The sequence below is a fragment of the Zootoca vivipara genome, chromosome 15 (genome assembly GCF_963506605.1).
Source record: "Zootoca vivipara chromosome 15, rZooViv1.1, whole genome shotgun sequence".
Classification (NCBI taxonomy): domain Eukaryota; kingdom Metazoa; phylum Chordata; class Lepidosauria; order Squamata; family Lacertidae; genus Zootoca; species Zootoca vivipara.
In genome coordinates, this window is record NC_083290.1 from 24,051,520 (window position 1) to 24,066,883 (window position 15,364).

At 40.5% G+C, this 15,364-nt stretch overlaps 1 protein-coding gene across 4 annotated transcripts in view; it reads right to left on the reverse strand.

The window, feature by feature from the left end:
• ARHGEF12 (Rho guanine nucleotide exchange factor 12) overlaps positions 1-15,364 on the reverse strand; it is a 92,589-nt gene that overhangs the window by 53,826 nt on the left and 23,399 nt on the right. For 2 of the 4 annotated variants that reach the window (XM_060283106.1, XM_035140228.2), the window contains exons 2-4: positions 6,121-6,144; positions 4,442-4,530; positions 1,955-2,011 (exon numbers count right to left, since the gene is read on the reverse strand). In XM_060283106.1, coding sequence (XP_060139089.1) covers positions 1,955-2,011; positions 4,442-4,530; positions 6,121-6,144 — 170 coding nt within the window. The other 2 variants (XM_035140229.2, XM_035140230.2) reach the window with 2 other exon arrangements.

The following is a 15,364-nucleotide window of genomic DNA, read 5'->3' on the forward strand; positions in this document are numbered from 1 at the left end:
GCTGCAGGGGAGGGGAAACTCCTCTCCCAAAGGGGATTACATCAATATAGTCAACTCTTCTACTTCAAAGTACAAACTATTTGTTAGGACCATGTTGGCTAAGGCCAACGCAAATTGCAGTCCAAAACTCTGGAGGGCACCAGGTTGGCCAAGGTTGCTTTAGAGCAGTGGTTTCCAAATGGGGGTATGTGAACCCAGGGGGTCTGCACTATCTACCCAAGGGGTCTGTGGCATCATTCACATACCAAAAACTACAATAGAGATATCAGAATTTTCAAAAGTAGGGGGTCCTTGGCTTGGATTTTGAAAAACAGGGGGTCCACAGTACATAGCAAATTGGGAATCACTGCTTTAGAGGGTTCAGCAGCTACCACTATGGCTGCTACTTAAATTCCTTTTTAAGGAACCACACAAGAATGAATTAGCTGTGGAGAGTTTCCATATGCATTGTTTGGAACAAATAGCAAAAACCACACCTCACTGTCCATTCCATCCCACAGAGCAGTTCAGCATAGCAAAACTGATGAAGATGATTCTGCAGCAGGGAACAATTAGTTCAGCAAACCAGTACATAAATCTTAACAAGACTGGACCCTTTAATTTGTTATTTTTCTAGAGAAAGCATGGGATTTCTTCCAAAGTGCATTAAAGCTAGAAACTGAAACAACTTATCTAGAAAGAAATTGTTTTGAAAAGAATTCAAGTGCTAAAAAACAACACACAGGGTAACAAGTGATTATACCAAATTCAAGTTGAGATTAGTATCAGAAGGTTTTGTGCCAACATACATATAAGGAGGTGGTGGAATCAAAACAAGAGGAAGGCAGTTATTTGTCCTATAGGGCCATTTGTTATTCCTTGATAAAAATGTATTTCACTACTGGGAGGATGCAAGGAAAGCGGTAGGAACACTGATATTAAATAATCTTACAGTTCTGGATTTACCCATTTTAAAAAGGTCTGATCATTCACAAGACAAGTAGCAGAACAGAAATTATGGGGTAGAAATCATACCTGATGTGGAGCATGCCTATTATACAGTTAACTGAAATTTTAATATTTTCAATTACAAAACTACCCATGCTGTTCTAATGGTTCTATGCAAGTACGGTAGCTGTCAATCTTAGGTATAGTAAGGATATCAATTTCTCTAAGGAAAACTCAGCAAGAGATGCCCAGTTGGAAAGTGAAATGACTGTAATTTCCTTCAAACAAAATGCAAATATATCCATATCCTGTACGGTCTATAACTCAACCTATTCACAAACCTTTAAGCTGCTATTAGGTAAAGGTAAAGGGACCCCTGACAGTTATGTCCAGTCGTGAATGACTCTAGGGTTGCAGCGCTTCATCTCGCTTTACAGGCCAAGGGAGCTGGCATTTGTCCGCTCCGCAGTTTTTCTGGGTCATGTGGCCAGCATGACTAAGCCGCTTCTGGCGCAATGGAACACCGACAACAAAGCAGCGCACGGAGACGCCGTTTACCTTCCCGCCGGAGCGGTACCTATTAATCTACTTGCACTTTTTGGGGTGCTTTTGAACTGCTAGGTTGGCAGGAGCAGGGACCGAGCAAAAGGAGCTCACCCCGTCGTGGGGATTCAAATCACTGCCCTTTTGATCGGCAAGCCCAAGGCTCAGTGGTTTAGACCACAGCGCAACCCGCGTCCCTAAGCTGCTATTAGCTGACACTGATTCCTAAATATTCCAACCCTTAAAAAGGTTTCTTATTAGGAAATGGAAGACAAAATAAAAGACATCTGGCTTTTACTACACGAGTTAGTTTCCATCTGCCAAAAGCTTGCACATAGCAGCCACATTAAAAAGCTCAGTCCTTTTCCCTGCTGCAGAATAAGCCATGCATGGCAGGTAAAGGGCAGAGGCCTTGGGCACACAGAACAACAGCACAGAGCACACTGAACAAAGGCACAAGGCTGCAGTGGCTGCTTCAGCTTACCATACGTCTCGGATCTACTCTCCTCCGAGCTACACTTTGTCTTCCTGGAGGAGCTATCTGCACGAAAGCAGGAGAAAAAGATATAGGAAATATGGAGACCAACATGGAAAAAAATTCATAAAAGTCAGAATGATTTGTATAATTGGGTTAATTCATGCAAAACACAAACAAGGTATGAACAACACAGAGGTGATAACATTTTGAAATCAGAATGTGAATACCAGAGGTTTGAACAATACAGGTAAGATCACACTGTAAGGTTTTTTTAAGGAAGAAAATGTTAACACAATCCAGCTCCCTATATCAACAACTGGATTGCATTTAATATGATCAACATGCAGGCCCTACTCTATAAAAGCACCATATAAAAAATGGGCTGCTCCCACCACTCTGGGGAATGGCAGCAAGTTTTGAATCTAGCTGTCTGTGAAATAGTTTTGTTCCAGCCCTATTTAAGTTCCCTATTTAAGCTAGAATCACATGTTTCATGGCAGTCGGAACAGATCATCACTACAACTTAGGATACAAAGGTGAAAGAATCCTGAACACCTACGATCAGAATGTTGTGGCTGAAAATTTACATACTCTTACTTTCACAAAAAAGAACTGGTACCAGCCCTCACTCTTAGAAATGGGTTGAGCTTGTAACATAAAAATGAGCAGTACGTCCTTCCTGTGACAAATAAGTAGTTTTAAGCAGGGGCAAATGAAGTAATGGATAGAAATTTCTATTTTCACTCACCCTCATAAACAAACAGTGAAATAGGTTGCAACTGTTTCAATTTTCACAAAAGGGGAAATAAGTAATTATATAAATAAATATATAATAATTATAATTATAATAACTCAGCATAGACCACAGCTTAACTAGACACTGAATCCTGCTCTCCAAAATTCAAGCCCAACATGCTTGAACCCAGCCAGTATTAAGATGTAGTATAAATACCTGATTGACCTATCTTTGCATATCACATTCTGCAACCTTCAGAGTCACCTCTTACCTGCTGCATGATTTGGGGAAATAACAGACTAAACAGTATGGTGCACACACAAAAAGCAACACAACACATGGGGCCAAGAGGCTCACCCGCAAGCCAGTCATACAGTTAGGAGCACACAGCAGTCACTGGGTTAGTAGGTTGGGGTGGGTGGAACCTCCACATGCAGACTAATTTCCAAGACAGCAATAGACTCTGAATGCAACATAGATGGTCTACAAGTATAGGGAAAAAGAAAGAAAGTGAATAGCCATGTCCAGTTAAAGGTTTATAAAAATACAAAATGAGAAAGTACAACTTCACTCAGGAGACTGAAATGAAGTTCTTCGGTTCACAAAGCCAGGTGATACAAAATAAAAAAATTCCTTCCAGCAGCACCTTAAAGACCAACTAAGTTTTTTATTTTGGTATGAGCTTTCGTGTGCATGCACACTTCTTCAGATACACTGAAACAGACGTCCCCAGATGCTTATATATAGAGAAAGGGTGAGGACGGGTATCACTCAGAAGGGTGATGAAGCCAGGTGATGTTTAAAATTCGCTTCACAGACAAAGAGTAGCCTTAATAATTTATCTAGACCAATAATGTGCTACAGTCAGCTTTAGATTATTAAAAACACAGTAGCTATGAAACCTACCAAAGGGAGGTCCCCAAATACTGGTGGTTTAATAATGTTGTCCTAAAAATACGTGAAGTAGGATAAGAGATGCAAAGTCGTGCAGGAATTTGTACAACAAAACCCTCAGTAATACCCATTTTCGATGATTGCTAGTCATATGGTCTGCTCCTTTGCGTTGCAGAAATATGCATGCAGATCAGCATAATCCCCATGCAGTTTGCCATTGTGCCAAATCAGCAAGACTGGCACCTGCATAGTTAAGGGCTGCAGCTGCTTTAAATAATTGTTTCCTAGAGCCATAGGGATAAATGACATAGGATGTGCAACTAGATCTTCTAATGTTTCCAAAACGCAGCCACAATTTTGAGTATAGAAGGAGTGCTGGAGGAGACCACTGGTCCAATTAAAAATGCAGCCACAGAAGACTTATTCAAAAAGAGAAATGTTTGGAGATCCAACACATAGTTCAAATAGCTTGGTTCCAGGGTTTCGAAACACCTCTTCCACCAGAATATGTGTGCTCCACCAATAGCCCTTTCTCTCCAAATAGGCTTAAAATAAAAGAAATCGAATCAAACAGGTAACAACAGAAGTCCATCATATTTGCTTTTGCCAGAGATTCTGCCACCACCACTCGCCCCACCTATCACTACTGGAGTCATTATCTACATAACTGAAGAACACAACAGTTAATACATTGGGGAATTCAACTTGTGAAAAGGGGGTATCTAAAATTATGCAATCACTGTGAAAAAGAAAGGCAGCAGTAGCTTCTTAATGTTACACTATGGAAAAAGTTAGATGACTTTTTCACTCTAAAAGCTCTTTGTTGTGAAGCAGTGAGTTGTGCGGGAGGCTGAGGAGTCTACCTGTAGGGTCAAAGTCCTGGGCACTGACGCAGCGTTCAACCTTCTGCTTCTTGTCTGCTGGAGACTCTCTGCTCAGAATGCTGCCATGTCTGAAGCAAAACAAAAAGAAGCAAAGATGGACGATCAACCAAGACAACAGATACTATAAAATCATCAACATGAAATGACCCTGCAGAATTTAAGAAATCTGCACAGCTCCTCCCATGTATCCAGTAAAATTTTGCTGCTACTTCTATTCTGCTGTCTAAATCTGCAGAGAATATTATTTTTAAAAAATTCAAGTGTTTTATATATAAAGCTGAGCTGAAGCTATCCTAACTTCACAGGCTGTGAAGTTGCAATACCCAACTGAGGGTATGAAGTTGACCACCACCACCCATAGCTGCCAAGTATCCCGTTTTCCCCGGGAAACCCCCGTTTTCTCGTACCGTTTCCCGGCGGTCCCCCGTATCACTTCGTCTCCCGTTATTCTCCCTTATTCCGCTCCTGTCGGCGGCCTTTTTTTTCTGCTTTGCCCATCTATGGGCACTGAAAATGGCCGGCGCTGGAAGTTGCATCTACGCATGTCCGGAAGTGCGTAGGCGCAACTTCCGGTGTCGTCGGCGGCCATTTTCGGTGCCCATAGATGGGCAAAGCGACACTGGAAGTTGCGTCTCAAATTCAAGTTTATCTTCTGTAAATGGTCACAGCTATAGTAATCTCAGCCACTTTTGTTCTACAGCACCTAAAGACAGGGAAGACGTGCCTGATTCCTGCCTTCCAGTGCAAGAAGTCACAGGAGACACAAACCTGAAGATAAACTTGGATGGGGTGGGGGAGGGTGTCCATTTTGTGCCCATGTTTTCTGCATGGAAAAACTCTGATTGATTCCTAGCCCTACACTAACAAGTGCTGGGCTCTCCACATTACTGATACAACCAACTCTCCATTTACGCTGGGGGTACGTTCCGTCCTTCCACAGTGAAATGTGCATAAATGGGGGACACTCTGGAGAATCCTAGTAGCTTGTGAGGAGACCGCCCCCCCCCCGGAGCCCAGGGAAGGTCTCCTGGCGAGTTGGAGGGGCAGTGGAGATCTGTTGAGGCTATTCAACATTTCCACCTAACAGCTCAGCAAAGCCCTGCTGCCCCTCCAGCTCATGCAGAGACACACACCCCTGCACAAACCAGAGGGGAAGCGGGGCTTTCTCAGCTGATGTTCAGGGAAACAGTAGTGGCCGCTGCACTACCCCACACATCAGCTGTTAGGTGGGAAGGCTGAGCATTGCAACCTCAATAAATCCCTGCTGTGCTTCCAGCTCACAAGTAGACCAAATAGAACATCCTCTTCGGGTTCTGGTGAGTGCCTTCTTGCAAGTCACTAGGAGTCTCTAGGATGCTCCCCATTTCCAGGTCCCCAACATCACCACGGTCACGTGCAAGTAGATTGCACAAAAATGGGGAGTTGCCTGTATGTAGGGAGGTAATGTGTGCCTAAGAAAAGCCAACTTCATGCAGTTGCAGATCCATCTCTGATAGGTAAATAACCCTACACCCTTGAAACTCTTAAGCACACAGAAGCACCGAGCTGGATCCAAGAGCTCACTTGTCTGCACAAGTATGGTAATTTGCCAATATTATCTTGAATATGAAGATAATATTGTAGGTAGTATGTAGGTAGTCAAATTCTCAAACACTCACCTTGTAGGTTTTTTGAGGGGAAACCTGAAACATAAAAATAAAAATTAGTGTAGAATAGTTAGACATTTAAGAATCACAAGAATAAGAATTCTAGCATAGCTCTATCATTTCTTTGTTGCTTCTCTCCACACACAAACCTCAAAGTAACCAAATTATGCCAAAGAGTTTGGCATAATTACTTTTAGCAACTCCATATTTTGACTGCTACTATTAAAAACACGAGTTAGAAAGGTGTGTACGTAAGTACTTGTGGCACACCAAGTAAATCTGTAGCGCAACTCACTTCATTCTATATGCATCTACCTCCATAAAGGTGGTTTCAAGCTATACAATATTACTGCACAGTGAAGCAGCTGTTTTAAACTGTTAACATTTCTCTATAATATCCCCACCCCCATGCTGCAGCAGAGCATCTGCCGTTAACCAGGGCAGATTTGTTCAGAAGCCTGAGGATGTAAACACTCCATAATGCAGTTCTGGGAGAATAAACTCCAAGCTTATCTCCCATGGCCTCAGTCTTTCTTACATGAGAATGCCAGTCACAAAACAATGTTGCATATGTCAAGGGGAGAACTGTTCCAAAGGGATTCTGTGATAGATTCCCGGAAGCTCCTGGGCTGCAGGCCAGTTTTCCCAGTCTCTCGCTCTACACACACACACAGAGAGGGGGGGGGAGGGGGGGAGAGAAATGGAAGAAAGGGATATGGAGGCAGGGTAGCAAGCAAGTCTGAAAAGTAGAATCTAATAAGGTCTCATTTCTTCCTTCTAGTATAAAATTCTTTTATTTAGTGCTCACTTAAAGAAAATAGTCAAACTAGACTCTGACCACCTTCCTTAAAAAAGATCATTCAGTAATCTCTGAGATATTCCACAAAGCATAGAACAAAGCATATTAAACCAAATATGATTTTAATATGTCGATTAAACAAAATAGAAAGATTTAGTTACGCAAAGAATTTCTTCTTCTCAGTCCACTTATATAACATTCACAGCACATGCCAGTCTGCTGAAGACATTCATTTTTACTATTATATCAACCCCATGTGGATGATTTAGGCAGAACTGTGTATAGTACTGGTGTAAACTACAGCGATGAGATTCAATTTAGGTTTGAGGGTTTTTTAGATTTACATTCACATCCAGTGATTACACCTCTGCTGTTTCTCCAGATACAACATATAAAGCAGCTAGTCAGTTTCATACTTCTTGCTCTCACTAAAGCATTGCTTTGTGTTTAGGTGAGAGAAACACAACTCTTAAAGACACCACTATGCTACAGTTCCAATGATGACAACAGGATTCGTGTGACACAGACTGGAGAAAACCCATCAGCCTAGGACAGAGCTTTCCAAATTATGTCACAACACATTAGTGTGTCAGCTGCAGTGTGTAGGTGTGTCGTGTGAATGCTCCCTGCTCTCCTCACAGGGCTGGAAATTGGTTAGTTCAACCTCTGGTTTGCTAGTAAAACTGATTTAATGTGTCACAAAATGATGCATGTTAAAAATGAAAAGTTTGAAAAGCTCTGGCCTAGGAGAATGACCAGCTGATATACACTGCCAGAGTTGTTCCCAAATTTCATGTACATAAACCAACAAAAACATTTTAGTAAAAGAATAGGACAGCAGACACAGCCAAAAAGTGACTAATGAGAAAATGATGCATGGTATTATTTGCTTTAGATTTCTGGCTGTTCTACAAACACTTCAAGTCTCCACCTTCAATGCAATAACATTAAAGCTTCATGATTTAAGGAACTCAGAACTTGAGGCAAGTTATAACATCCAATTTCAGATTTCACAGTGTTATCAAATTCAGTAGTAGGCATGTCTAAATATAGTAAATGTGTTAAGAATGCTTTTGTATGTACTATTCATTTTTAATTTGAATGCAAGAGACATGTGGCCAATGTGGCTTAGTTTTTAAAATAATATTTCATAATATTTTTCCATCTATATGCTACAGTGAAAATTTCTGGACAGGGCAGCCTGGCTAGTCACCATGCTCTGGTAAACTCCAGGTTGAACTGTTGTAATATGCAGTACATGGGGCTGCCCATGGAAACAATCCAGAAAATGCAAGGATGCAATATGCGGCAGCCAGGATCATGATGGTAACAGAAGGTCAAACACACATAAACCGCATTTTACACCTGCTCTGTTGGTTGCCAATTGTGTTCTGGGTCCAATTCAAGGTGCTTACACTTGCAGAAATCCCTTAAAAGCCTGGGCCCCAAATATCTAAGAGAACACCTGTTTTCATATAACCTGCCTGTGCCTTTGGATCTACAGAAGAGACCGACATGGTGGTCCCTGCACAGTACAAAGTATGTAGTACAGGCCCTTAGAAAAAGGCATTTTTTTGTGGTGGTTCCACATCTGTGCAACTTCCTCCCCACTGAGATGTACCCAGCCTCTTCATTATTTATTTACTTTTTTCAGAAAACAGGTTAAGAAACATTGCTTTTTGCAGGCTTTTGGAGGAAGGGTGGGGTAAAGATTTGATAGCTGATCTCACACGGTTGAGATTCATATCTAAGTGAAAAATAATTTAATGCTGCCTTTTCCTAATATGTCTTAGAGTTATGAAATTGTTTTCAATGTATTTTAATTAGTTGATGCAACTGCCCTGTGGGCTTATTGGCGACATGCAATATCTAAGATTGATAGAGGAAGTTAAGAGTAGCCATTGTTTTAAGAGGTTACTGTGCCTACTCAATCTAAGTACAGTTATGCCTCGCAAGACGAATGCCTCGCACAACGAAAAGCTCGCAAGACAAAAGCATTTTGTGATGTTTTTGGTGACTTGCAACACCAAGTTTTCTATGGCCATGCTTTGCAAGACAATTTTTTTTGCGGGTTGTTTGTTTGTTTGTTTTGCCGCGGCAAACCGCGTTTTGCAAGACGAAATTATCGCAAGATGAAGCGACTCGCGGAACGAATTAATTTCGTCTTGCGAGGCATCACTGTATGAGCTTTAAGCTCGATTGGCAAATCAATGCATCAGGCTACTGTTTCTGCCCTATATGTGCCTCCCACGATGAGACTGTGCCACTTCAGGAAAAACTAAAAGCCAGAGCCACCATGGTGCAACTCTGGATGCTGTGTTCAAAGTCTGCTTCTCACATTCCCACCCAATTCCTCTGCAACCCACTAAAACACTTAAGAGATTCCGAAGCTTCTCAGCAGCCTCAAACAGCAAGGTGCATTTTTATTTTACATATATTGCCAGTAACAAAGTACAGTGCTGCTCTTGTTCCAAGCAAGGCTTCAAGCATATAGATTAATATCTGTCTCAGCAAGAGGGTTAGAGAAAGGCTGAAGATAGAGGGGGTGGAAGTGTAAAAGTCTTGCTTCTTAAGTTTCAGCCACAGTCCAGCCATTCAGACCCTGGTCAAGCAAGTTCCTCAGCACTGTTCCATGACACAAGTCCTCTAATTTTTTCCAAGAGCTGATGTCAGGGCTTTTCACAGAGAAAGAACTGCATTTACAGAGCCAGCAAGGAAGGAGGGCTTCCCCAGCTGCTTTCAATGTGGTCATTGTGCTGCTCTGTAGCTGCAGCCAGAGCAGAGCCTTGCAGATTGGTTTTAGCTGCTGCAGAAATTATGCCTGTTTAGAAAGAAGGGTGTTTTACAATCAAACATTTCCAGCACTGAATACTGTACTTCCCATGGGGCAGTTCATTCTACATCTAATGCCCTAAGTATTTTAGGCCCACTGAACCTGTGGAACAAAACTAGTTTACATTTGGCAAGGTACTCACAAGACAGTACAGTATTGGTAAGTGCCGTGACACCAAACTTTCCCATCTCAGAGGTTTCTAAAGACCATATTTTCACTGCGCAGAAATACAGCCATCGTCTGATACTACCAACAGGAATTAAAATGAAGGAAGTCATCCCTTAATTTAAGCATATTGGGAGAAGATTGCAATCAGGATACTCCAAACATGGTATAAATTCTACCCTTAACAACTCATCATGCATATTCCACACTTATGCAAAGCATTTGGTTTTGAGGTTTAAGTAGCAACTCATTCCACATTTATGCTCAGCAGTCCTAGTGGAGTGCATTGATGCCACATCCTGTGCAACTCTGAGATCTAGCATAGTGATGATTCCAACAGGCATGTTAGGAAGAGCTACTAGATCTCCAAAATTGGGGGGGGGGAATCTAAGGAGTAAGTGAAATCATTTTTTCCCAGTAAGTACCTAAACAGGAATACTAGTTAGTAAACTGGAGTGTTTCCACATCATAGATTTCATGGACTGCCCATTACATAGCAGTTTTATTAAGATCTCACAAATCTGAGCATTTTGATATTCTTCTCACCAGACAGAACCAATACATTAGTGAGATTCCAAACTATGCTTCCCTATAAATCATCTGGCTATTGTCCCAAAATACCTGTGAGCCAAAGGGTATATATATGTTGCTTGATGCTTAGCAGTTTGAGGTAATTTTAATCTATGTCAGTATTTTAACTGCTGTATGTTTTAAAGTATGGTTGTGAATTTTTGTTGAGTTTCTTGTTTTTTTTTTGTAAACTGCTTTGAGGATTTTTACAATCAAGTGATATGAAATAAATAATTAAAATTATAAGTTATGCAAGTTATTTTCCTCTATCTGGAGTATGTATGTATTTTTAGGTAAAGAAATTCTGTCTAGTCTATTATTTAGTTGTATAATCAAAAGTGACAATTTAAGGAAAAGTTGAATTTAACAATTCAATAACAATTTAAATAGATTTGTTCAACTGAAACAATAACATTACAGCATATGTTATTTGCTTAAACAAACACATGAAAAACTTAAATACTGTCCACTCCAAACAATCAGAAAAATATTGTTTCTATTCTATTCACTGAACTTCTTGAAACTTAGCACTGAAGGGGTTGTTTCTGTATTCATAGGCTTGTAGAACAATAGGATTAAGGTCTTTTTCTCAACTCTGTTCATGTTATAACATTTTTGCTGTGAAGAAGAGGCATGTGATCTCTGTTGAGTCAAATTCAGTTTTGAGAACTGCAAAAGTAAACCAAGCATCTGTGATAATATCTTGTAGGCAGAGAAACTGCCCAATAATCTTACAAAAACCTCTGGAAGAGCATGACATTGTGAATGGATTAATGGAATTTATTTACCCAAAAAATTAAACATATACAACCTTATTCTACATAATTAAAAAACTAATCTTTATTTCATGATGGAATAACCTTTGGATGGTAATATATTTTCAAAAAGCATTTTATTTTTTAAAAAATCTGATTTTTTGATATATTTTTTTTAAAAAATCATTTATTTTTATCTACCCTGGTTTACTGTTATATTTGATCACATATATTGAAATGGCTATTGTGTATGCAAATATTTAAAAGGAAGGTTTTTTTGATAGAGAATAGATGAGGCACACCTGTCTCAAAAATAAAAGCAGAATGATACTGTAAGATATTATCTAGGAACATGCAAAACATCAAATCTCAGTGTTGTCTACACTAAGTGGCAATGGCTATTCAGATTTTCAGTCAAGAGTCACACCCAGTCCTGCCTCAAGATGCCAAGGACTGAATTGCATGCAAAACATATGCCCTACCACTAAGCTTTAACCATTCTCTATCTGTCCTGGATCATCTTCATAAACATGCCCATTTAAAGAAGAGACTGAGAGATAGAGAGATCACTAGGGTTAGACGATAGAGATGCAAATACTGTACTTAATCCAAAGCCTTTCCTTCCAGATATTTCTGCTGAACCGTTGCTAACAAAACCAGCTCTGAAAACTAAAATGTCCAATTCTATTCAGCACAAAGAGTTGTCAATTCTCACTAAGTTCAGAGAAAGGTGAAAGCTCACAATGCCTTGTCTAGTCAAGCACATCCCTTTTTACACAGCTGTGCCCTAGAACAGGAGTAACTAGAAAACTGCCTCCTATGAAAAAAATACTGCTTCCTTTGAAGCAGTTTCCCCTCAAGGAAATGGTTTCACAACATCCTCCGCCCATCACATCTAATCTAACATCCATGCATTAATAGGCATGATGGATACCATAACACTCGCCGTGCTGTCAGAAACCCACACAGCAGCTTCACCACACATGGTGTGTTGCTGATAATACAACCAAATCTTCAGAATGTTTTCTGTTTGTTATCCAGCAATGTTCTGCAGAAAACAAACTACCAATTTAACTCCCTCATCCCATTTTTTTAAAAAGCAATAGTAATTCAGCACAGAGATCCTGCCAGCAGTTGTGCTTTTGAGTGTCTTATGACAAAGATCTATTAGTCTGCTTTAGAAGCATATGTCAAATTTATTAAATGAACCATAGACCATAAAAATGAAGGGAAAATAAATACAATTCTTATCTACTCCTATTAATTTACATCCCTTGGTTAAAAATCAGTCTTTTTGCTTTTTCTGGCAAGAATAAGAATGAGATATGCTATATTCAGGACTACAACCGAGATAAGAGATCATCTAGCATACACCTAACAGTAACTACTAAATGAATATGAAACAGATTAACATACAGTTAAATCACAAAAGCAGGTCGGGTGGTTCCAGCAAAGTAGCATAAGGATTCAGCTGAGGATTCTGCATAGCGGATTGTTGCTGTCTGCCTCTTCTGTGTGAGACATTTTTCCTGGCTGTCAAACCTTTGTTCTCAAACCGAGGCTGAGCTCAGATTTTTTGAAATATGCTTTCTAAAAAGTAGGAGCTAGACCACAAAACACAACACAGTTGTGTACAATATTATTTTCTCTGTTTAAACACATAGTTTTCCATAAAGAAGAATTTTTCACCTTTTATTATTCTGTACCAAGATAAGCTGTTTTCTATCCCTCTTCCCACATCACACATCAGAACAAGGAAACAAAGACTTACAGAGATTACCTGGATTGAAAGGGACCAGAGAAATTAGCCAGCAATACTATTTCTGATGAAGGTCAAATGGTTTAAGAAACCCAGCCACCCCATCTGATTTTGATGGCTCCTTAGAAATGCTCATCTGGAATTCCTGAAAAGGCATTTGGTCAGTCCACTTGGGATAGGCAAAAAGAGGTGGAGTTTCTTCATACCTCCCTCCTAGCTATTATCACAGAGAAGACTCAATGCTGCTAATGGAGAGGAAGAAAACAGCATCTACATACATCTTCGGGAAAGGACTTCAACTAGTAGAAATAACAACAGCTATCTTAGAGACAAAAAATAAAAATAAAAATATAATTACAATAGCAGTGTGTGGGGAGTAAAAAAATCACTGATACTACAGCCACAAATTGGGTTAGAGTTCTTTTTTGTGGTGTTCGCAACTCAATATAGGTTTATTCTAAACGCTTTACAGAATAAATGGTATCTATATAGTCTAATACAAACATAGGAACACACAGGCTGACCTATGCATAGTCAGATCACTGGTCCATCTAGCTCAGGGGTAGTCAACCTTTTTATACCTACTGCCCACTAATACATCTTTCTTGATGGTAAAATTTCCTTACCGCCCACCAGTGCTTGATGGAAGGAGGATTCAGCTTGTGCCATAGAACCCCCTACCGCCCTGCTAGAATCCTGAAAAGCCCACTAGTGGGCGGTAGGGACCAGGTTGACAACCCCTGATCTAGCTCCTACTGCCTACCTACACTAATTGGCAGTGGCTCTCCACATTTACAGGCAGAGCATTTTCAACCGTAGCTGGATATGCTGGGGGTTGATTTTGAGATCTTATGTATACAGCAGCTGTTGTGGTACTGAGCTATGCCCTTGCTAAAAAAAACGGGGGTGCATGTAGTTAAAAATGATGCCTGGTGAGCTTGTAATTGTGTAGGAGTAAGAACGGCAACTAGAAGATAAAGCCAAGTACTTGAGATCCCCCACCTAAAGCAATCTTGACTCTCACTGCTTTAAGCAGAGAAGTGCACCTTGGAGGGATGAGGGGCAAGGGAGAAAAAAAGCCTTGAATCTGCATCCTCCGTTCTAAGAAGCTGTACCTTCCCCCAAAAACCCTAAATATGCATATTTTCCACCAATCAAGAGGTTTATTCTTTTTGCAAGAAGACCTCTGGCCCACTCTTTTTAGGACTCCCCTACGTAACTATACCGATAAATCTCCTAGCTTGCCTACCAGTCCAGATCACTGTCCAATCCCTGCCCTTTACTGCCTGGTCACTTTTGGCCACACTTCCAATTCTACTTTGTGTTCAACTAGATGGTTTTACTGGTTCTCAATCCTGTCTTTCTTTGGCACTTCTCTCTCATATAGACCTGTTGGCAACTTTTATGTGGTGTGCCAGACCAGAACACTTCCATATGCAGAATTCATTTGCTCATTAGAGTTCTAATTCTGCAAGGACTTCCAGAAGTTTACACCTGGCAACTATAAAAATAGCACCAACATTCAGGAATCCTATCCCTTCCTCCCACAAGGGAGAATGGAGGTCAGCAGGTCAGTGCAGAGAGCAGTCAGCTCACTTCTCTTCCGGAGACATAACCAATTCAGCCCAAGGGAAGGAGGGCAAGGATGGAAGGGCTGTTTTCTTTTTCTGCCCCAATAAACATAATTAGGATTGTGAGCAGTGCTGGCGGGAGAGAAATTTCTTCACGCTACACTGTCTGTTTGTGTTTGATTAATGTAAATCTTCCCAAGGCACTAACCATGCCTCAGGCAACATGATGGCTGAAGCTCTGTTAACAAGCATCCATGCAGCTGAATACAACAGAAAGAAAACACAAAGATGGTAGTAGTAGAGGGGGAATCCTCAAGAATTTCCCCTAAAATAATCTACTGTCTGTGATATCACTTCATTCTCACATTATCAGGGTTGGAAACCAAAGAACTGCGTGGAATAGCAAATCTGGAAAGGAAGCAACAACATTTCTTTACACTTTTCCTATAGCTTACAAGACAGGCATCACATCACCTGCAGTCTGGATCGATTTAAGATTAAAAAAAACAAACTGATGTGATGAAATACAGCAAAGTCATTGATTTCCACATTACAGACAATGCACGAGTCGCAACCAAGATAAAAGACTGAAGAGTTTAGCAAAAATTCCTCAAAAAAAAAAAACCTCACATGCAAAACATTTACTATGCTACGTAGGAATTTGATGCAGACTCCTAGGATTTGGTCAAAAGACTAGATGCTAATCCAAAGTCCAAATTTTGTCCTGTTACCATGGTGTCAGGACCTGACACTGTCCAGACTCCGGGGATATTTTTTATGAGATTGTCTTGAGACCTCATGGAG